Source organism: Lathamus discolor, chromosome 3 (genome assembly GCF_037157495.1).
Source record: "Lathamus discolor isolate bLatDis1 chromosome 3, bLatDis1.hap1, whole genome shotgun sequence".
Lineage (NCBI taxonomy): Eukaryota > Metazoa > Chordata > Aves > Psittaciformes > Psittacidae > Lathamus > Lathamus discolor.
Genome location: NC_088886.1, coordinates 88,781,478 through 88,805,222, shown reverse-complemented (window position 1 = coordinate 88,805,222; position 23,745 = coordinate 88,781,478). Strand labels below are relative to the sequence as shown.

Here is a 23,745-nt window from a genome sequence, read left to right as displayed (position 1 = left end):
TTTTTTTGACTTAGTTATCCTTTTGTAATCAATTGTACAAATCCAATAGTACATAATGGAACTCAGCTACATTGCAGACTGTGGTGCTGTTATGAAATATTGACATCATTATTAAGAACATTGAACTCACTTCTGAAGAGTAACTTCTCTTTTTAAAATGAGGTCACTTTTTCCTTTGGTTGGTTTAAAAAGTGAACTGATAAATAGTGTTGTAAAGCTGGTTTCTGATACATTTATGTTTATCTTGCACATATCTTGAAAATGCTTCTCTGGAGTATGAAAATTGAGTATCTGTTTGCTTGTATGAGGTATAGCCAATGCAATATAATCATAGAATCGTTGAATAGTTAGGGTTGGAAAGAACCTGAAGATCATCTAGTTCCATCCACCCCTGCCGTGTGCTGGGACACCTCACACTAGACCTTGCCACCCAAGGCTCTGTCCAACCTGGCCTTGAACACTGCCAGGGATGGAGCATTTATCACTTCTTTGGGCAACCTGTTCCAGTGCCTTGCCATCCTTACAGTAAAGAATTTCTTCCTTATGTTCAATCTAAACTTCCCCTGTTTAAGTTTTAACCCGTTACCCCTTGTCCTGTCACTACAGTCCCTAATGAAGAGTCCCTCCCTAGCTTCGTTATAGGCCTCCTTCAGATACTGGAAGGCTGCTGAAATCTCCATGCAGCCTCCTTTACCTCTTAATGCATCGCTCTCCTTTTTTTTTTTTTAGCAAACCAAGGTCAACATGATATGATTTTAAATAACACAGTAATTGCAAGTAAGATTAAAGCAAGACGTTGTAAAATATGATTTGGAGAACTGACGGAGAAGGTTATTAAAATAGCCAAATCATCTCTGTGAGCTCTGGGAAACATATTATTTGTTTTGACCAGTGTTCCAGCACAGAAAAGCAAGTTCTGACCTTTACCTTGAAACTGTTGTAACCTATTTCAATTAACACAAGCAAGTAACATTAACACTGGATTATGGTAGGGAGTATTATCCATTTGCCTTTTTTTCTTTCTACCTATAAGCATTACTTAAAACATTTGTGAACAATTAAAAATATATGTTTTGAGTACTCAAAACATCTGTACTCTGTTAAGTTTTTAAATTTGCATTAGGGAATGTTACTTAAATGTCACTGTGAAGATAATATATTAAATTAAACATAATAATCTTCCCACATTGACTTGGAAATAGTGTATCAATGTGCTATTTATAGCTCAATCACTAATCAGAAGAACTTCAGGGTGGAAATTTCCGAAGTTGCCGTTATGCATCCAGCTCTAGGGATCTGTAGTCCAGGGCATTTGCTCACCATGCAGCAGTCAGCTGGGTTAGAAAGCAATAATATTATGTGGAAGTTCTCTATGCCCACTGTTAGCTGAGGTGAGAGCATTATGTTAGTGTTTTCAGTATAAAGCATTTGTGCTTATTAAGATGTAATATAGGAAAATGATGTAAAACGCTTTACGTTTATTCACAGAATGCTTTTTACACACTGACAAACAGGAGAACAGGCAGCTAGTATGATAAAATGATTTGGCCTTTATGTTAGAGCAGAATTAAGATAGCAGTGCCCACTACCAGAAGACCTGTTCATTTATTCTTTTAGTAGAGAGCTGAAACTCACAGCTGTTTTAGTTAATTCATAATAATACCTGAAAAGGTTGTAACAGTACAAAAAATCTAGTCCTCATTTTTTGTCAGGAAAGGTTCTAAAGTCAGACAGTTCCCTCCAAGCCAAGCACATTTTCAAAATCATTTAAGTTTAAAGCAAATATGTCAAATTGAACTTTAGCAAGATGTGATTTTAAAAATCATAGTGGCAATCTAATATAGCTCCATTGGCCTTATTTATAATCATCTGCAGTGTTCTTTTGTTTCTTTTTCAGTGTTTGGAGACTCAGAAAATAATTGCATAATAAAACAAATAATGCTATTTCACTTGGGTGTGAGTATATTCAAAATTCCCCCTGTGAATTCTTCATATTTTATATACAAAAAACTTATTTAATATTACATATTTTTTGTACAAGCCTTGAAGTCTTCTGGGAAGTATGTAAGGATCAGTATGCAAGGTCTCAGGGCAAAAATCAAAATGTGTTTAAACTGGTAGAAAATAATCCCCTTGACTTAAATGTGTCTTGTATCAGGCTGCAGTGATCTAGACATCACTGAATTCCTGTTGAATTCACCTGGTCATTCTGCCTAAATTAAGACTGGAATCTGTCCCAGTCTTGGGACCGCTGTTTGCAGGCGCCAACTGGTTTATTGGCAGCACACAAATTCCAGATCAGTTCTTCAGCTGCCTGTCTCAGACAGTTCTAATGGTAATAAAAGTAAATAAGAGGCATTTTGGCTTCTGAAAATAGCAATTGCAACAATTAAATTACAAATGCAGTTTAAACTTAAAGGAATGTTTTAAAAATAGTGGTGGAGTTTCTCCAGTGGACTAAGGACATAAAAGGATTGAATTAAAAATTAATATTCTAACTAACCAGTGTAGCTGTAAATAAAATACAACCTTTTCAGACACATGTTCCATTCTTCATATCATGTCTTCTTGAAGGCTGGCATACCTATCTTTAAAATATCATTTTAGCATTGGAGAGATAACACGTGTGTTTTGGGCAAAATTGTTCAAGTGGAGGACATCAATCAGATCCAGAGTGTCCGGGTGTCATGTTCTGACAGATTCCTTTGGAAAACACAGGTTGCTTGCTGAGTTTCTCTCTGCTTCTTTTCCTCCCCTCCTTTTTCATCTTTTTTTTCTTGGTATACACAGCAAGCAGAGTTTGTTTACAACAGTAGCAATTTATTCATGTACCTTGACCACCAAAAATGGTTGAATGGTTGTCACTTTCCATCCATGTATCTCTCTGTGACATCAGGGCATACCAGACTACGCAACGCTTTTGCCCTCATTAAGTGGATACAATAGTTGACTGCTGACTTGTTTTTGGTAATTGGTAATTAGAAAATCATCATTTATAATTACTCTTGACAGTTATCGATCACATGGTATTGTAGAAATAAGTTGTCCTTGGAGATAGTCAACAGAATAAATCCACATAATTAATTGTATTTAGACTTTGAAGCCCTAGTTCAATACTTCTAATTACAGCTGTGTTTAGCTCAGCAAAGTTCACTGTTTTCATAAGAATTTGGCAGTATGTTATTCCACAAGTGTGGAATTGGCACTTTGAGAAACAAATGTTTTACAGTACAATCTTGTACAGCAATCAGCAGGGCTATGATGGTGATTGCAATACCAGAACCTCAATTTATAAGGAAACTTTTAGGAATCTGAAACATTTTCAAAAAGAATCATAGACTAGGAATTTATTGTGGTTTTTAGAATCTCTATTTAATTCTGTTTGGTTGCATTTTTTTTCTTTATTCGTGCAGGTTCACCTATGAAATTGCCCCTGTTTTCGTCCTCATGGAACAAATAACACTTCGAAAGATGAGAGAGATCATCGGATGGTCTAACAAAGATGGCGATGGAATATTCTCACCTGGTGAATTTTTGTTCTCTGTTTTGATCATCCAACTAAAACTTCAAAAGTTAGAATAAGTATAAGCAGTTTCTGAATGCTCATGATATCTGTAACACAACAGAATGTGTCATATATTTAGACATAGGAATGCTTTCTTTAAACATCCCACAGAAAAGCTGGGGAAAAAAACATCTTTGAGTATGGCTACATATCATGGCTGGTCAATATTTTAACACTTGACTACAAGCTCTGATACATAGTTAAGCATTTAAACACCCTTTGTTTTGCACTGATTTTCTGGAGGTGCTGAGCAACCACACTTCCTGCTGGTCAATAGTTCTTGGGAATCATGTACTGACTTCTTTGGTCAGTGAGGATTTGGGCTTAGAGTCAGAAAAATACTGTGACTGCCTGTGACATGGTATCTGAGACATAATCTAACTGAATTCACAAGTGTGATTCTAATATGAAGAACCAGGATAAAGTGTCTTCCCATGAAGGTGGTACAAAGGCAGTCAGCAGCAACAGAAAAGCCTGGTAAACAATGTGGAAGTCCTGGGCCCATGTGTAGGCAGTGTGGGTGCCCATCACAACTTCAGATTTCTGGATTTGGTGTAGGAGGGACACCGTCCTGTTTCAGAGGAAGAAGGACAATTCCACTTCCTTTTGGAACAGCCCACATAAAATCCAGGAATGCACATTTGCTTGGTCTCCAGTCCCATCTGCTAGAAATGTACAGATGTTTCTCAGTGTTCTTGTGGATGAAGAAATATTAGAAGAAGTTATCCTAGACTGTCTGGATGAGATGCATTTTACCAAATCTTGAGGTCTGCATCGCAGAACTGAGCTAATTTTCCTGGGCAATTTTTAGCAGTGAAGCAAATGAAATAGATGCTTTCCCTCAGTTCAGATTCTTCAAAAGTCATTCTCAGCTTCAGATTAGCTGAATCATAGCCTGAAAAGCATCTCTTTCCCTTAACCAACTGTAAGGAAAGCTCGGCTGTAGAAATCCAATTTTGAGGCATCTACTTTATATTTACAGTGAGATGGGATAAATCCATCCATTGTGCAACATTTCTTCATTCTCCGACAATTTGCCAAGTTCTTGTTATTCTTGCTAACAAGAAGTTGTCATGCAGAAATAGCACAACGAAAGCTGAACTTTCTAGAAATGTGTTGCAAAATGTTAGCAGTAAAAAGAGATGATGAATAGGAAATTCTGTCTCTCAGTGTGACTTTATAGAGACAGATGACCATGCATTTCATAGATTTATTTTTTCATAGTTCACTGCCACTTTCACTGCATAATGCAGATGAGACTTGTATGTCTTTGGTCTAATATTCACGTATTTACTCACAGGAGGAGCAATCTCCAACATGTACAGTATAATGGCCGCACGCTACAAGTATTTCCCTGAAGTTAAAACCAAAGGCATGGCTGCAGTCCCTAAACTCGTTCTCTTTACCTCAGAACACGTGAGTTTCATACGCTGCTAATTCTTCATTTATTGCTGCATGTTGTGAAGATACTTCATCATTAAACAACCACTCTGTTAAACGTGCATATGTTTTGCTACAGAGTCACTACTCAATAAAGAAAGCTGGAGCTGCTCTTGGATTTGGAACGGACAACGTGATTTTGATAAAATGCAATGAAAGGTAGGATGAATGATAAGGTTTTGATACATTAGATGTGTTCATCTGTTAAATTTGTTGTAGTGTGCTTAAGAACTAATTCAGTACAGTATGCCAAGTCGCTAATGGCCTGTTGAGAAAATACTATTACATTATTTCAACTGTAGTATTTCTATATGCAGTCTTTAATTCTCTTTCTGTTTCTATAATCATTACAGAGGCAAAATAATACCGGCTGATTTGGAGGCAAAAATTTTGGAAGCAAAACAAAAGGTTTGTGGCTTTAAAAACCAGTGCTTAAATGCCTGGCTTAGTAAAAATACTTCTTCCTTTAACGGTTCAGGGTTAACATTAAAAGAGAAAATTAGAATGATATAAATATTATAGTAATATTTTTAGCTGCTTAATTATACATCATGCATTGATTAAGGAACTATCTGTATGTCTTGCTAAGGTTTCCATTTGCTGTTTAAAACCAACATATTTTAAACTCTTGAACCACATCTGTATTTCTGATTTCTAGAAATAACTTTGTATAGAAATACATAGAAAAAAGTATGAAAACTAACAAAACTAAACATGAAAATAAACCTACTTTTACCCAAACTTTAGACAAAATCATCAAGACCTCTATTGAAGTCCTAAAAATGCCCATAGATTTCAAGTGTGAAGTTGCAGCGATAGCCAGTAAGTTTATTTTTATTGAGACATTATAGTTAATTCCTTAATCAATGCAATGTAAAATCCTTCAATTTTGTGTAAACCCAACAAAGTTAGAGCAGTCAAGATTGCTATTATTTTATTTCTTAACTTCTTTACATTTGGGCACTCTATGAAATTGAAGTTCACATTTATTTAATCTAGTTCAAAATTGCCTCACTTGGATCAGATAGTTTCACATTTATTGCTTTTGATTTGGATTGCTTTGTTCTGCTTTGTCCTGCTTATTAAATAAAGGCTAAAGGAATAATTTCAAGCCTTCAAATCACAACTTGCATATCACAATTAATTTTCCTTTATATGGCTGTAAAAGTCTCAACTTTTCTTGACTATTCCTGGTCTTCTACTGAAATGTTTAAATCTTCTTACTGAAGGAGATTAGACAAAATAATATTCTTTACCTTCTGACTGGTTAATTTTGTGATGTTACAGTACAATAAAACCAGAGTTTGTTTATACCACATATACAACTTGTTAGTTTCTAGTGTTGCTTATATTTAACTTTCACATGGGAAGAAAAGCATTTTTAGACTGGAAAATGGGATAGCAATGTTTCTAAAATGATTTTCACATTTATTCTTTTTCCTGGAAGAGGTTGGATTTTGTATTTAGTGTTTTTATTTTTATTGCAGGGATACGTTCCCCTTTTTGTAAATGCAACTGCAGGCACAACAGTATATGGAGCCTTTGATCCAATACAAGAGATTGCAGATATATGTGAAAAATATAACCTCTGGCTCCATGTAGATGTAAGTAACTAAATGAAGTGCTATTCAGGCAAAAGAGGATTTTTGTTTACATATGTTTTGTCTTGAATTAAAGTTTATTTTTATTTATTACTAGATCCTGAGTAAATTAAAATATGTCAGGGGAGTTGGAACTAGATGATCTTAAGGTCCTTGCCAACCCTAACTCTTCTATGATTCTATGTTAGGCTTTTCCAAAACAATAAGTCTTCTCTTGTTTCTCTCTCTTCCAGGCTGCCTGGGGAGGTGGACTGTTAATGTCCCGAAAGCATCGTCATAAATTAAATGGAATAGAAAGGTACTACATGATGCATATTTGTAATACTATTATTAAAGTACTTTCATAAGATAAATGACACTTCACAAATTCATCAAAAGATGAATTTGCTGCGTTAAGGAGTTTAAACACCAAATTAGACAAAAGCAAGACAGACAGGAAAGGTTCACACTAGGAAGACTGAAACAATGCTGCAGAAGAGAACAGTGATGTACAGAGGAGCAAAAGATAAGTTTTCAGCAGATTTGAAGAAGGACAAGGATATCGCTTGGCAAAAAGGAAGGGGGATTGTTCTATGAATAGCTTTGAAAGGGCCATAAGTCTAGGACTGGGCGAAGGAGAATTTGAGGAAAAGGTGTGAGAGCTAGACAGTGTCTGAAAGGTAGGGCTTTGAGAATAATAGTGAGAAATGAGGAATCCAGAGAGGGTGTTTGAGTGTGAATACCTGTGATAGGAACTCATGACATGGTGGGAATTTGTAGAGATTCTCCCCTGAAAGATGTTTGCAGTTGTTTCTAGAAAATAGCATGTATGTTCTGTTTGAAAATGAGTGTTCTGTGAATGAAAGCTTATATATATATATATGCTTGCTTTTGTATTGCTTGTATACACACACACACACACACACACAAAAACATACATGTGTATACAACAAAGAGAGTAACACTTGATAGGGACTGAATTAGCAGCAATTTTTAGGCAAATTACAGTAGCTATGAGGCTGGAAAGGACTATGATAGCACCAAACTGGCACAGTTCTGCTGTGCCAGTCAGAGGACTGAGGGAACATACAGGAACAGCCACAGATACTCACTGTGTCGCAGGGCACAGGGCCCTATGAATTGGTGCCAGGTAGGGATTCCACAAAAGAAGCAGGAAGCTCTTGTAGAGGCCAGAGTGAAATCTGCAGAAAAGAGTGCATGTCTGCCCCTAGGCAAGTAACCCAGGTTACCAAGATGCCCGCTGAGACCAGAAGTCAGCCTAAATAATTAATTGAACCAAATTTAAAAAGGCAAAGCGTTTGTATTGGAAGTGATAGCAGAGTGTGAGTGTGACCCTCCTCCCTTGCCCCAGGCCTTACAACTCAGGCTCAGGAGAAGTCCCATGTGTAGTCTTTGGCACAGTTGTTCCCATATCCAATGATGACAAGGCTGTAAACTGTAGAAGTGCTTATAACCCCATGGGTGTGTTTCTCTAGATTTCCTCTGAAACCACTCTATCATAAAAGACTGCCTGTCTGAATAACAATCAGACAAGCAACAAAGAACCAGAAGCATAAGATCTTTCCTATCATTGCAGGTGCCAGCTTTCAGGGAAGCAAAAAAAAAGATTTGAAACAAGCTCTTCCCATGTACTCTCACAGTAACACCAAATTGCTTCCTCAGATCAACTGTGCTGAATGTGGGCATGTGTAAAGGTGTAAAATGAGAACAGTGAGCATTGTTTTTCCTTAGGGAAAACAAACTTTCCTAGTGATGGTCATCTCATGTAGTAAGTGAAAAACAAGCACAAGATGAACAATAATGTACACAAGGAATGGTAGGAAAACCATGCAGACCCTTCTGTTGCAGGGACAGCAGTGTGGCAGGAGTACTCTGAATCATACAAACCTCTGCAGTCCAATTTGTTAGTCACTCATGTTATGGCAACATGTCTAATATGAGGTCAGCATGGCAATTTCCTTAAGGTACACAGGTTTGGTGGCAGTAGTTTGGCACACCTCTTTTGACCTGAGGTCAATCCAGGGGTGCTAATTAAGACCATCATCTTAAGCAAATACAAAAAGCAGCAGGCCATGAAGTGCAATATTATTTCCTTCCTAGACAGCTGTAGGGATCTTCAAACATGGAAAGGGGCCCACCTGTACTGTATAATTGCCTGTCACAGGGCCCAGCTGGGTCTACTGCCTACACTCAGGCCAGACTTGGTCTGCTCAGAGATGTGGGTGTCTGTACAAGCAGTCTGCCACGGTGCAGAGCAGGGATGGTCTGTGGTAGATAGCCTCTGCCTGGCTGCGCGGAGCTGAGAGTGACCTTTTCATGTTAAACCTAATGCTCCTTGCCAAGATGACTGGAATTGTCTTTGTTTGGAACCCTGAAAGTGAAATAAATGCACGAAACTGAAAACATAGTGCTCTCAAAAGGAAATGAGCTGTTACATAAATTCCTGTTTCTTCACTACCATATTTGACCTATTAGTTAAATTTTAAAAAAGATAATTGCCTCCTAAGTCTGAGCTATGTACCTGCTGCATTGCCCTGCCTAAGCAGGACATTTTAGAGGGATGGTGAACTTACCAGATATAGCACAGACTGTGCTGTTCTTTTGGCTGAGGAGAGCTGCAGCCTAACCTAGTGCAGATAGAGGTTGGAATCATAGCTGGAATGTATGGAATTAGTGGTCCTCGGACAGGGGTGAAGGAGTCATTGTGTTGCTCAAAAGAGAGAAATTGTGGTTGTGTCTGTGTCTTCTGAGAGGAGGATGTAGAAGAGGAAGAAATATCTTTGAATTTTATTTCAAGCACATTGTAAGAACACATGCATAGCCTGTGAAATATGATTATACACTTTCCTTTTCTGGGACACACAATGAATCAAAAGGGCATTTGGTAATTAACTACTTAGGCTGAAGAAGTCGATCAATGTGCAATGTTGGCACATTTATTTTAGCATCATCATTAAACTGTCTAGGTCATTATGTTAAAAATACAGAATATCTCATCTGTTTCGTTAATAAATTAAGTGATCTTATGCATCTACTGTGTTTAGAAAGATTTAAGCTTTACATACAGAATGGTAGGATCATGATGTAAAGTTTTATGGCTTTCTAACAGTCCATGGGCTTGACAAGCTAGTACAGAAAAGGCCTCTTGTGGCTTTAACTGAGAAAGCAAATAGGCATGAGAAGTATCTTTTCCTTTGCTTTCTACTTTTTCAGTAGCTGTTCAGTAAAGAGCTGTGTTCTCCAAAAATTCATGTTATTTCCTTAATTTTCTGACACGACCCTCCCCCAGTCAGTACCTTAAATTGATATAACCTGTCATACTGGTTTTGTTAATTTCATTAGTGCTATGTCTAGAAGTGGAGTCTTCAGGGAATGAAGTCTAATCAGTCTGACACTAATTAACTGGTATTAGGAATAACATAAACTAATCAGAAGTCTGACATTTCAGCAGTAATGCATGAAAAGATCCTTTCCTGGACAGTATAGCTGGGAAGTGAGACACCTGAGACAGTAATAATCTCCATAGTGAAACCATCATGGTCAAAACTCCATATATTTCCAGCTGAAAGCAGAAAACAAAGATGATTGCTTCAGGTTTAGTTTCTGTTTTCCAGACCTATCTGAATGTGAAATTTTTTTGCAGAGCCAACTCAGTTACTTGGAATCCACACAAGATGATGGGAGTGTTGTTACAATGTTCTGCCATTCTTGTCCGGGAAAAGGTCTGCCTTATATTTAATGATTAAGCAGTTAAAAATAAAATTTAAAAGTAAATATCAAGCCCTACTTTTTAAGAGGGTTGTGCAAAATCCATTGAATTTCAAAACTTATTTTGGAAGGAATAATTGTGTGGATTTGCATTGTTTAGGAAGGGGTTTTTTTCTGTTTTTATTTGGTGGGTGTTTGTTTTTTGGTTTTGGTTTCTTTTTTAAGCTCTATTAGATCATTAGTTGTTGATTTATTTTGCATATTCTAATAGCAACACTAGAGCCATGATACTCTACTTCATCTGAGCATCTACTCTGTTGTTTCTGTGATATACTGAACATAGACCCTTGGTCTTGGTAATTAGTCACAGTCTAAACTGCTTGAATAAAAACCAACTGTTTTTATCTTAGCTTTTTGAAAGTTTCTCAATTCAAGTCTTAATTCTTTTAAGCAATATGTATTTTCCTCAGATGACAAAAAAGATTCATATCATCTGTGGATAAGACTAATTCTAGTGTCTACTAATTTCTGTCATGTCAATTGCTACTAGAAGAGGCTAGTTAAAGTGGTCCCTGTGCATAAGGATGAAGCAGTTTTGAGTTTTTTATTTCCCTTTGTAAACCACTTTGACATCTATTGGAGATAAACACTAGCCGTTATTTAGTGCCATGCATGCTTATTGTGCTCAATGTTTCAGGATTTTAGCAAAATTTTTTATTCTCTGTATGAGAACTTTGATAGGTGTTTTTGTATTTATTAGATAAACCAGTGTCTTTGAGCTTCCAAGAATGACTAAAAAGTATAGAGGAGATGCAAACCATTTTAGAAATGTCCCATGTTTAAGACTTCTGTGTAACATATAGGAATTTGTTCCTTTGTGTTTCCTTCAGAGATGTTTACCAATAATCTGTAGGTTTCTATTGGTCTGTGGACCATGTTTGTTTGTAAGCAAAAAATGTCTGGTTTAGGTCATTTGTATTTTTATTTATCACTAATTTTAAGTGTCATAAAGCTGGGCAATAGATAAAGTTGAAGCCTTCACTTTCTTTTTTTTAAAAATTAATTTTCTGTACCTGTCTGCTGCACAAGAGACCATAGCTTTATTCTAGTGTGTAATTTAGCTCATCAAAACTTTAAGTCTTAAAAACATAACCTTACAAAGTGAAGTGGACAAAGTATCGAAAGCTAAGAATCCATATTAATCTGAGAATGTTTTTCCAGGTGTAGGTGTGTGGGTATGTAAAACCAGATGACTACTCAGGGACAATTCTTCTGTATATATTCCAAATACAGTTATCATATATTATTAATGATTACAGTTTAATATGCACATATGCCATCTAAGTCATATGAGTACATGTTTTTCATTATAGGGTATACTTCAAGGCTGCAATCAAATGTGTGCAGGCTACCTCTTCCAGCCAGACAAACAGTATGATGTATCCTATGACACTGGAGATAAGGCAATACAGTGTGGTCGACATGTGGACATTTTCAAATTTTGGTTGATGTGGAAGGCAAAGGTAAATAATAAAAGTTCAGCTCAAAAATCTGAAATGTATTTAATTTATAAGTCTCATGTAACCAAACATTTTTTTTCTAAGATAAATGCCTTTGTAATTACGATCTCTAAATACACACGTATATGAGTATTAAGTCAGAAAAGAGCCATTTGAATTGTGGAACAATCTTAGCCATCAATAAATTCAGCTGGAAATTAGGAGAAATGTTTAAGACACTACATGAGTGCTGTAGTAAAACCAGTGAACCAAAATGGTCGTTTGTTGTGATTCTATACACTCTTATCTGTATTTTCTGACACTGCTTGTAGTAGCAGCAGAGTAGACTTGATGGTTTACAAGGGTCCTTTGAGCATCACGTTTCAATGCCTAGACTTTATAAGCAACTTTGAAGACAAAGCTTGTTTCTTAAGAAGCTTTGCCCAACTGATGATTTAGCAGCTGATTCCCTGGTACTACTGTGGTGTGGCTGGATGACTGCATTTAAGCGTGGACTTGTATACAGGTTTACGTGTTCACAAGATGAACATCCATGTAGTCAAGAAAACACATTTAATATTTATTTCTTTATCTGCAGTCATCTTACTACTTTTCTTCTTGCTCCTCTGCTGACAAAATGGGAATTCAGTTGGGTAACCTGTCCACAGACTAATCTTTTTTTATAAAACTGAGATTAAATGTAATGTCAAAATGTACAATTATAAAATAGTTTTCACTTTGGGCGAGATTTAGACAGCAATAGTAAATAACTTGTGATGATAAAAGATATTTTCATACAGATTTTTTTACTATTGAAGACTGAGGAAAGAAAGTTACAGAACTTAAGATGTACAGTTACTTCTAAGCAGATTTTAGACATGTCATTCTTTATTTTAAAAAGTACTTCAGAAAAAGAAACATAACATGTCAGCACAAAATACTTGTAACAATTATTTTAGTTATCAGCATAGGTTTGATTACCAGGCTAAGTATATTTCAGCTCAGACTCAGTTCTTCCTCCAAAATAAATCATTTTGGTACCGTAATCCAGTAATGTGAAACTGCTTATGACACGCTAGAATCTTACTGAGACTAACAACTTTGAAGTGTGTTGCTTATTTACCAAGTACTGACTACAGGCACATTCAAAGCACGGACTGAATGTTTTTCTGATTCCCAGCTGAACACATATTGTTAAAACTAGTATGCAGACTCTACCTCTGCTGTTACATTCACCTGTTAAACTGACCTCACTAAAAAAATAGAACACTTTGCAATAAATTAAAAAAATACAGTGGAAACCATAATGGATATGGGTCATATTTAAAATTCAGAAGTAAGATATTTGTGGATGTGATTATATAAAAATAATATAGATTAAAGTTGATCTGTATATCTGGACTTTATCTGGAAATTAGTTACTTTCGATTTCTGTTTGGTCTTGAGACAAATTAAGATTTCTTGGACCTGAGTTCTCTGATGTATTAGATAATACCTGTTTCTAGCAGATTGCATGATTATATTACAAAAATGTTAAGAAAATACAATATTAGAATCTATGGACATTTTTCCTTCAGCATTAGCTATCGTGAGTGATCATACTCTTGTCCTCATAGCAGAAATGTACAGCCTAGGTCCAGAGGTATTCTTGTGACTTTATCTTCCGTCATTTTATTCAGTACAAAGAACTTACCCCACATATGCGGTAATTGAGGAGTGTACTTGTCTTTCCTATTTCTTCATTCACGTGCAAAAAAAACCCAAAACAACAAACCCCACAAGTTGTTTTTTTTTTTCCTATTTTATTTATTCTCAACATTCATCTACTTTTCCTGAGATCATGATCTTTCAAAACAAAAAACAATTCAGATATGACAAAAGACCTGTGGGTAGGCAAAAGACTTTCAGCAAATATATTGCAGGCTTGTGATTGCTGACTTTTTTAAATGCAAATTTCTTACACTCTTCAAAGGAAATAAATGATTTTCCAACTCTTACCCTTTCAACTGAGTTGCCATTCCATGTCCCTAGTCTTCCAGCAAGAGCTGAATAACTTCATATTCATAATATTTTTTGAAACTGGGGAAACCAAGAGCTTCAAATAATCTATCAAGAATATCAGCCCCCCTTGTTATTATCATATTAAATCCTCTTAAAACAAGAACAAAACCAAACAGTGATTACAGTTAGGCCCCATTTAGCCACTTTGGTAGTGTTGATTAACTTTACTTTTTAATTACAAGAAACAATACTGCTAAGTATTTTTTTGACAGCAAACACTTTAGAGTGAAGCCTATCTGAAAAGGTAAATGCATTGGAGTAGGAAAAATGATCACATAGCTAATACTTTCTTTTTAAACCAGGGTACAGTAGGATTTGAAAATCAGATCAACAAATGCCTGGAGCTGGCAGAATATCTCTACACTAAAATCAAAAACAGAGAAGAATTTGAGATGGTTTTTGAAGGCGAGGTAAGTTTTATTTAACCTGTGCATAGGAAACAAATCTTTATGTAACTTTGAAAACGGTCTTCACACTTTTCACAGTTCTACAAGCCAACTACACAAAACTGCTTTTATTTTCCAAAGAACTACGTGACTATTGGCATCTGGGCAGTTTTTTGGCTGAATGCATGTGGGTTTGTACTGTAAATGTCAGATTTATCTCATTCTTTTCTGCAGAAAACTTCTCAGTTTAGGCCATGAGGACTACCTTAATACAATCTTCTCACGCTGAGATTCCCCATTATAACATACATAACTGTGAATGAGCTATATTGCTGTACATTCTGTTGGTAGTGCCACTGCACTTGATTGATAGAATAACAAATATACTTTATCTCCATTTACTAAGAAAAGGAAAATTGTGTTGCCCTTGCTGTGATCCTGGAAACCAGTTCCTCATAAAACTGCATGAAGGTGGAAAGCATTTGCGCTTCATTTGTACCCTAAAATATCGTAACTGGGACAATGTATAGGGAATCCAAGAGAGCAGATGAAACCAGCATTGCTATAATCCATTTGTTTTTGTTTTAACATGCAGAACTAGGAAAGATAATGATATATTTTGTCTTTCACACTGTGCTAAAGTATGCTACTGACTAAACTTTAGTGTGTGATTGATGTGTATTATTTTGGTTATTGACATACATATTCGGTTCTTTTTTGCAGCCAGAGCATACAAATGTATGTTTTTGGTATATTCCACCAAGTCTCAGGGGCATGCCAGACTGTGATGAGAGAAGAGAAAAATTACACAGGGTATGTGGTTTTTGTTAAATGCAAAAATGTAGCCTATTTCAACCCAGAGTATTCTGCTTATTAAAAGTTACATATCTGTGTGTTGACAACTGTTCCAAATTCTGGGACGTCAGTTTTCCAATTGCTAGTAATGACCTTGATATTCATTCACCTTTGTCTCCTATTTATACTGAGCCTGAAGTCATATTTCTTCTATAGAACTTGATACAGAGAATAGCCAGTTATTTTTTGTTTTATTATCACTTCTGTGCTCCCAAGTGTTACACATCTTCAAAAGGCAGGTAGGCACAAAGACATCCCAGTCCTGTTTGAATAGGACAGCATATCAGCAAGAAAAAGGGAAGGGTAATTATTTGAAAATGCTGGGACAGGTAAAGGACATGGAAACCAGTCAGTCTTTCTCAGGTCTTTATTTGTATTATAAATGTGCTTGGTTAGTCATGCATTAATGCATTCCAATGAAAATTAATGCCCTTTGGAGAACTTTGGGATAAATTTATTTGCAGTAATGATTAGAGGGAAGTGAAGACATCATAGAGGCAGAACCAGGGAAAATACTTAGGTCTAAAGGGAAGTGAAATACATTAATTTTGTAGTGGCATTTTAGACAGACAAAAATGGAATGAAATACACTCAGGAGGCAAAAGAATGAATTTGATTGTTAAAGTGAGTTGCAATTTTTTTTTATGTTTGGGAAGGGAGAAGAATAGGTAAACTTGGGAGATGTAGAGGATTTTATGTCTACATCACAGTGGGGAAAGACCACAGAAGAGTATAAAAACTCCTGGGTCAACCCAATGACATGTTAAATAAAGAAATTGCCAAAAAAGAGAGAAAAGAGGAAGATAGATAAGACTGGTAAGAAGAATGAAATGTTTGACATGACCCTATTCAACATTAGAGGACATTATAAAGCATCCTACAAAATGGTAAAAAAGCCAGACATTTGCCCTTGGCTGACAGAGAGAAAGAAGGTCTGGATGGAAAAACTGGGCTCACTCAATACCAAATTTTAAGACTGTCAGAACATTATTCCTTGAAAATCAAAGTGAGAAAGTGAGACTGTGGTAAATGCACAGTACTGCAAAACTACTGCGAGGTTTCCATGTCTTATGCTAACAGAAAATATTCTTTATAACTTAAGATCCTACTGAAAAATGTCCATCTTTGTTGTGTCCCCCTCATCTGAGAAAATAACTTTGAGAACATGTAATATTTTCATGGAAAACATCATTGCCCTCACAAAGGAGGTCCTGGAGTAGGTTTTCGTAAAAACAAAACATTTCTTCATGACAAAATCTTCAGTACAAAGAAATGACATGTACATTTAATATATAAAATTATTATGTAGTGAATGCTCTAGGATGTTACTAGTCTATTAATCAAAAAGATAGATGTTATCATTGTCAATTTTGCTTTAAATATCCAATCCTACATATTTCGGTTTTCAAGCTTTTTCTGTTACAAATCTTTCTATAGGAACTAGTGTCTTTATGATCAATCCATGTATTTTTTCCAAACAAAGCAATGATGTGACATAAAAAGAAAGAATACTTTTTAAAAAAATTACTTGTCTCTCTCTCTTTCTCTCTTAAATCATAAAGGTGGCACCAAAAATCAAAGCACTGATGATGGAGTCAGGTACTACGATGGTTGGATATCAGCCTCAGGGTGATAAAGTCAACTTCTTCCGAATGGTCATCTCAAACCCAGCAGCAACTAAGTCTGACATTGACTTCCTCATTGAGGAAATAGAGAGATTGGGGCAGGAGCTGTAGTACGTTGATTGAATTGTTTATTTCTCTAATTCACTGTTTTCCAGTACTGGCTTATTTTTAAATCCAGTTCTGCAGAACATGTTTTAAGGAAATTCTCTTTCTGTAAGTTCCGATCTCCTAAGGCATCTTTAAACAAAACAACTGTAGGATACTGAAACATATATGTATTGGTAGATCATATTACTGAGGGAAAATGTATTATCTTGAAGTTGAAGTACGACTGACTCTTAGGTTGGTCTTGTTTATTGTAGTCAGCAGGAAATTAATGAGTACTAAAATAGCAAATTAAGAGCTCTGCACAGTATATATGTACAGTATAAATAAATATATATATAATTATATATATATATACATACATATATATAAAGTGGGTATTAACTTAGATCTAAGCCACAGCATGTTTTCCACTTTAAGAGAATTAACTTTTCCTTCAACAACTAATGATGTGGATAATGTGCTACAGACTTTTCTGCCGGCTAAAATTAGACATATAGAAACGTTTCAAAAATGTAGATTCTTAGGAGCTAAAGAAAATGTATAACAGTATTAAATCTTGTTGTTGGTGCTTCTCTTAAATACAAAACAGCAATCTCTAACAGCACCTTTGAGTATAATAGTTGTATTTCCCCTTTAGTGTCACATCAGGGGTAATAGTAGCAGAGTCATTGTAACAGGTATATTATTGCTGTATTTTTAGAGGTTAATTTGTGTAGATTGTGTATATTATTGTTAAATGACTTTGTGTAAAAGGATTTAAATGTAATAGTTTTGCAGCAAGATAACTGTTGAATTGTAGGTATATGAAATATTTGCTTATTTATATGCAGAGATTTACCATGCTGAAGAGTTGTCTTGTATTTTCTTCCATTTGTAATGTATCCTATTTATATATTATTGAAGTTCTAAATAATGTTTATGGTATTTTAGTGTCTTTGTGAGCCAAAGAAAAAAAGACAAAAAATTAGTTGATACTTTAATTTAAATCCTAGTGCCCTTAAAGTAATAACTTACAGATAATTTTACTGAATATAAGGAATTCTAACACTGTGTATAGACTGTCAAATGATGAAATCCTTTTAATCTATTAGAATTTTCAGTTTTATTTATTGTAATGTCGGACTGTTTGTTCAGTGTTCTGAATGCTTTTCTAGTGAATAATTGTTACTAACCAAGGCCCCTGTTTTTGATTTGAATTTCAGGACTAATCTCTAAAGGCCGTTTTAACTAAATTCTGTCGGAGTTTTAAGTAGTGCCATTCTTTTAGTGAAATGGAATTCACTATGTGTTTGGAGCTTATAAAATAAATAAACCCAAAAGTAATCTCAGAATCTTTAAATATAGCTGGCTTGTCACAACAATTTCAACTGGCTAGACTTTTCAAAGTATAGGCACCAGATTCATCTGCAGCATGTTCAGTTTTAATCATTAGATAATCAATACTACCAAATGGAAAACTCTATACTGGAAACAGAGTAGTGGAACAAAATGAAGATTCAATAATCCTCTGTCTACTGAGTTACTGTCATGGTGATTAATGGAATATGCTAATTTCAGATCTTTTCATACAGGATTCTGTGGCTATCTCCTATATAAGTCAGTAATAATTTGCTCCCCCTCCACCAAATCAGTAATAACATTAAATTATTTTTGAAAGAGTCAATGAAATGCAGTAACGCTATGCAGTTTTCACAGCCTCTCTGGCCCCCTTCAGTCCTGTTGAATGGCAGCTAGAGTGAGAAGAGTTTTCCATCCTGCAGGTCCCACTGGTTGTCTTCTGAGGATGCTGTCTCACATCTTTGGCTGCTTCAGAGCAGGGAGAAGGAAGAAGCTGTCATGGTAACTACCATACCATATAGAACAGCCTTCCCAGTTTTTCACAGGGCGTATTGCTTATCTCTCTTCCATAACTTTCTGCTTTTTGAGTACAGAGAGAAGTTTGTGTTGAAGAGGAAGTACATGTTACATTCTGATTTACAGGCTTCTGCCTGATTTCTGGTCTCTGTCAGTTTTACTTTACATAAAGGGCAGCTACAGAAGATTGAAAGATTTCTCTTTCTTCTTTATGAGAAACCATATGAAATAATATAATAAATGCAAAGTTGCATAACTGCTGACCTAGCTTCTCTAGGGGATTTTACATCTGCCACACAAACAGCATCATGTTCCTTGTGATTTTTACAACCAGTTCTTAGGTGGGAATTTCTGACTTCCTCCACATCTATAGTCAAGATATTTCAGCAACTGTATTACTAAAGATTCCAATTTACCCTTAATCCTCTAACCTGAATATTTTAACATCATGGACCTTGTATCCAGCTCATCATTTCAATATTCCAATAGTATTTTATTGTATTTGAAATATTATAGCTCCTTAAAGCATGCATCTCCTTATAAACTAAGTGAAGAGAATAATCCTCATGTAACTGATCTGAACTAGGAAATACCATAATACGGCTTATTGGCATTCATACAGCAATCCTTGGACAGTCCTGAGATGTAGTCAGAAATAAATATAGGTCTCTTCAGCACATATACGATGTTTTGCTTGCTAAAATTTCCACTTCTTTTAACAGAGTATCTTGTGTTTTGGAGGTCAAAAGCATAAGAGGTTCTACCTATTTCCATTGTTGGTTTGCAATTAGATGGGAATAATGGAGCTCCTCCTGCCTGTTTCAGAAGTGAGACAGTTAACACAGAGGTGTTTTCTCTGAAGACAGGGGAGTTAGATTTATTTTCCTGCCCTCTGCATTTTATCTTGCCTTTCTGCAGTGTTGTGTCTTGATGCAGATGACACACAAAATTAGATTTTTGCAAAGCTTTTAATTCTAATAACAGGCTCTGGAGTGTTTCCCTATTACACATACCATGTTCCACAGGCACAGGGCTCCTATTAATTTCTGGCTTTGTTAGCTGATTTTAACAGAGCAGTTATGGTCATCAATGGTGATAAAACTCATCTGTGTTTTCTTCTCAGTAGGCAATTTTCATCTGGTATGTAACATCTCATACGTTACAGCTTCTCAGACAAAGCTTACCCGGAATTTGCCTGCTTTTTAACCCATACACTGTGAGAGATCAGCAAGTATGCATGCACAGTGGTGTTGACTAATTCAAAGCATTGCAATTCCAGGTGAGTAACTTTATTTCTGAGGTTTAAAATATACTCTAAGGTAGCAATTTTGCTTTTAAAATCACATGAACATTCACTGTAATTCTGTGGGGGTGAGTTCACATCAAACAAACAATAGGCAAGATCTTAGCTGAACATGTAGCTGCAGCGCTTCTTAACTGATGTAATTTACTTGGAAAAGACTGACCACTGGATAAAAATTAATAGCAACTCTTGGTTTTGAATGAGAAAAATTCTGATTGTGTAATTAAAGGTGCATTTTAGAGATGATAGATAGTACCACTCATGGCAGACACACGGAACCAGAGGCCTTGGGAATAACGCAGGATTTTAAAATCATCTTGACTTAGTTCATAAACTGTTTTTTGAATGGTGAAAAATACGAAGAGATTTTTTAAATGGAATCTCTGTTTTGTGGTTTAAGAAATGTTGAAGTTATAAAGAAGATATGCAATGCAGTTTTAATTTTTCAATAAAAGTTGATCTTAAAACTGTCTAATTTGTCTCATATAATTTTTGCATGCTCTTTTGTTTCCCTAAGAATATGAGACAAAAGCCATACGACATTATCACTCACATTAAAAACAGTAAGGTGAATACTACGGCTGTTGTTTAGTTTTAATTGTGAACTGAATGTAAGCTTGTGCCAACACAGGCTGAGGAAGAACGGCATGCTCTGAACCTTGATTGGTTTGAATAGGGTTGTCCAGATATCAGAACTGTCCAGAAATACTAAAAAATAGAGAATCTAAAAATCTTTCTGTGTGGTGTTTTGTGTGGTTTCTGAAATCATCATCCAGCTTTTACAGAGGACCAGAGAATGTAAACAGGAACTTTGGAGTGGGTAAAAAATACAAGATCAAGCCCTTATGGTAAAAGCTCTGCTATTAATTCTGTGGATATATCCATAAAACTTATTTGTTGTAATGCAGGTCTTACTCCCAGGAAGACTTGAGTATATGCTCACTTTGCATACTTTTGATCTCAGTGTTTGTTTATTAAGCACATTTAAACCTGCACACAATTAGAACTAGGATGTTTTTATGCAATGAAAAATCTACTTGACTGAAAAACGTCTTTTCTGCATGTAAAAAACTGCTGGACAGAAACAGGCATGAAGGTATTCTGAACCGTGTTGTTCCAGCACTTCTGTGCTTGTCTTGTTCAGAAGTAATACAGAGATGACAAGAGGAGCCCTCAGGGTCATATGACAATACATGGTGAAATCAGTAGTACGGGATACTGGGTGCCTGACTGCAAAACCATTTGAAGTCTGCATAGCAAAAAACCTGTGACTATTCTTAGAGTCAGTTAGAGCTGGGTTTCTTTTTTTTAGCCAGTTTTGCGTTAAGTGGTATAGGGCACAGTCTTTTACAGTACAAATGTTTCCTTGAAACAGAAATAAATGAGATATTGGCGGCTTTATTTTGTGAGTAAAGTAAAAATGTTTTCTAAGACTAATTTTGGAAAAAAACTCACAAGTGAAGACTAATTTTGCTACCACAGAAGTCAACAGGAAAGCTGTTGCCAATAGTTTGAATCAATCTTTCCCATTCTCAGAAATGGAAGACCATTTCCTAATAAAACAACAGAATGAGACCCTAAGTCTGAGGTAGGAAAAAATACTGGAATTCTTATATTCTCTAAGAAAAAGGCTATGCTTAATGCAGTAACACCAAACAAATTCAATGTCTTTTATACAGAAACATAGATGTTTTAAAATACACTAGAAACTGAGCATAAAGTTGTTGAAACGTAAAATTTATAAGAATGTGATAACTTCAAGGGAATACTTTTTCTTTTCCTAATTGTACTTGAATGAAGCATAATAACGACAAAATACAAGTCTTTCCCTTTTTGCTTCTGTGGCAAAACTTTTGGCACATGATAGGTCTTTATCTATCTATTCATGATATATACTTGATATGTATCATGTAAAGCATAAAAAATGTAATTAAAAGTTCTGGATTTCAGACCATAGATGGGGTAATTTGGCAATCTCTTATGGGAATTAAAATATTTTTAATGGGGGGGGGTTGCATACCAAGTATGTTGAAAATTAATACATTTTGGATTCATAAAAGTATTAAATGATTTTTTATGATCTAGATAAATTCTGATTAATTACTGCTTTTTGAGTTATCCATAGAACTGTCATTTAATAATAAATTGAATTTTGATTGCTTTTAGGGTAGGATGAACATCCTTCAAATAGGGTGAGTTTTCTTAAGAACAGCTTTCTTTGCAAGTAAAAAAATTTTATGCAGCAAACCAGGCATGAGGAAAAGATATACTGCTAAGAAACTTACTAAGTCCATTAGTGTAGCATGAAAATGCTATAATGTAAGGCACTAAAAATTATGGGAGATGACTGCATCATGTGTGAGCATTAAGGAGTGTTCAACTTCATGCAGACTGTTCAATGTTAGGACCACAATGAGACTGTTTGTAGTTATGTACAGCTCACAGTGGTCAACAGAATTAGATCTGTCTGAATTTCTTCTTTAGTGTTCTATAATTTGCAAATTGTAAAGTTATGTTTGGGGTGATTATACATAAATCAGGAGTACCACTCACTCAAGAACTGCAACTAAGCTGAAGAGGAAATGAGAAGACACAAGCATTGACTGAAAGTTTAAAAGGAAGGATGGCTGCACAGTGTGGAAGGATCAGACTTCTGGACAAAGCAGGATAAAATTATGGTTAGAATAAAAGATAAGATGCATACAGAACTTTTAAGTTGACCTGATAAAGAAAGAAAAAAAAACCAAAACTGTTTCTCTGTTTTTTAGGTAATCTGCTCAGCATCTGAATATAATTATTTCAGACTGGATAAGTGTATTTATTGTTGCATTTGTGAGAGTGTTTGTATTTCTTGATATAAAACACAAGGACACATGCATGTACATAAATGAAGTCTTGCATCATGTTGACCATTTTGTGTAGGACTTTTCAGGACATCTGGAAGATTCTTGAAGTATAACATTATCTTATCAAGTATATCATTAAGGAAATAGTAAATTGGTTTCCCTTTGAAAGTATGTATGTGCGTGTTGTGTGTGTACATGAAGGGTTCAATCTCTACCATGAAAAGCTCTTTAATTATATACCTTTTAACAGGATACCAGAGTAGTTCATCTGAGAACAGTTGGTTTGAGGCAGGAATGACTGTGTGAAAATGTTTGGCCTTGTTTTACATGAAAAGGTTGTTGTGCCGGGACAACAGCAATATGCGAGACCATAGCAGGTGATACAAAATGGAAAAAACCGAAGTTTAACATTTCAAGAAACCAAAAAACCTGTCACTACAAGCAAAATCAACAAATGCAAGTACAATTTCTTTAACTTAGATTTACAGAAGCCTGTCATCCCTGACCACACTGTAAGCTGATTTGAAGCCATATCTGCTTGGTGCAACATCAGCAAGAGTTTGGATGATGCTGGTGTATAAAGCAAGCATACTGGCCCTTCAAAAAAAACCAAACGAACTTAAATGCTGACTTTAAACTGGACAGGTAAAAATGCCTCTGAAAAGCAAATTGAGAAAGCTATGTTTTTCACTCAGTGTCATGTTGGTCACTGCTTTTTATGTCTTCTGAAGATTGCATGTATTATAAATTACATTAATGTAATAAGGCGATGTATTGCCTTCTTAATTTATAATAACACAATGTATTGCTTTATTAAATAGGACTTTCCATGGGCTCCAAAAAAGGTCATTAATCTCAATTAAGCTGCTTTCTTTACTTTTGGGAAGGATGCCT

At 35.5% G+C, this 23,745-nt stretch overlaps 1 protein-coding gene across 1 annotated transcript in view; it reads left to right on the top strand.

Moving 5' to 3' along the window:
• Positions 1 to 16,851, top strand: part of GAD1 (glutamate decarboxylase 1) — a 28,626-nt gene extending 11,775 nt beyond the window's left edge. The window contains exons 7-17 of the mRNA XM_065672767.1: positions 3,414 to 3,526; positions 4,866 to 4,981; positions 5,085 to 5,164; positions 5,359 to 5,413; positions 6,493 to 6,609; positions 6,840 to 6,904; positions 10,250 to 10,328; positions 11,688 to 11,837; positions 14,177 to 14,284; positions 14,984 to 15,073; positions 16,678 to 16,851. Coding sequence (XP_065528839.1) covers positions 3,414 to 3,526; positions 4,866 to 4,981; positions 5,085 to 5,164; positions 5,359 to 5,413; positions 6,493 to 6,609; positions 6,840 to 6,904; positions 10,250 to 10,328; positions 11,688 to 11,837; positions 14,177 to 14,284; positions 14,984 to 15,073; positions 16,678 to 16,851 — 1,147 coding nt within the window. The remainder of the gene's footprint in view (positions 1 to 3,413; positions 3,527 to 4,865; positions 4,982 to 5,084; positions 5,165 to 5,358; positions 5,414 to 6,492; positions 6,610 to 6,839; positions 6,905 to 10,249; positions 10,329 to 11,687; positions 11,838 to 14,176; positions 14,285 to 14,983; positions 15,074 to 16,677) is intronic.
• The last annotated feature ends 6,894 nt before the right edge of the window (positions 16,852 to 23,745 follow it).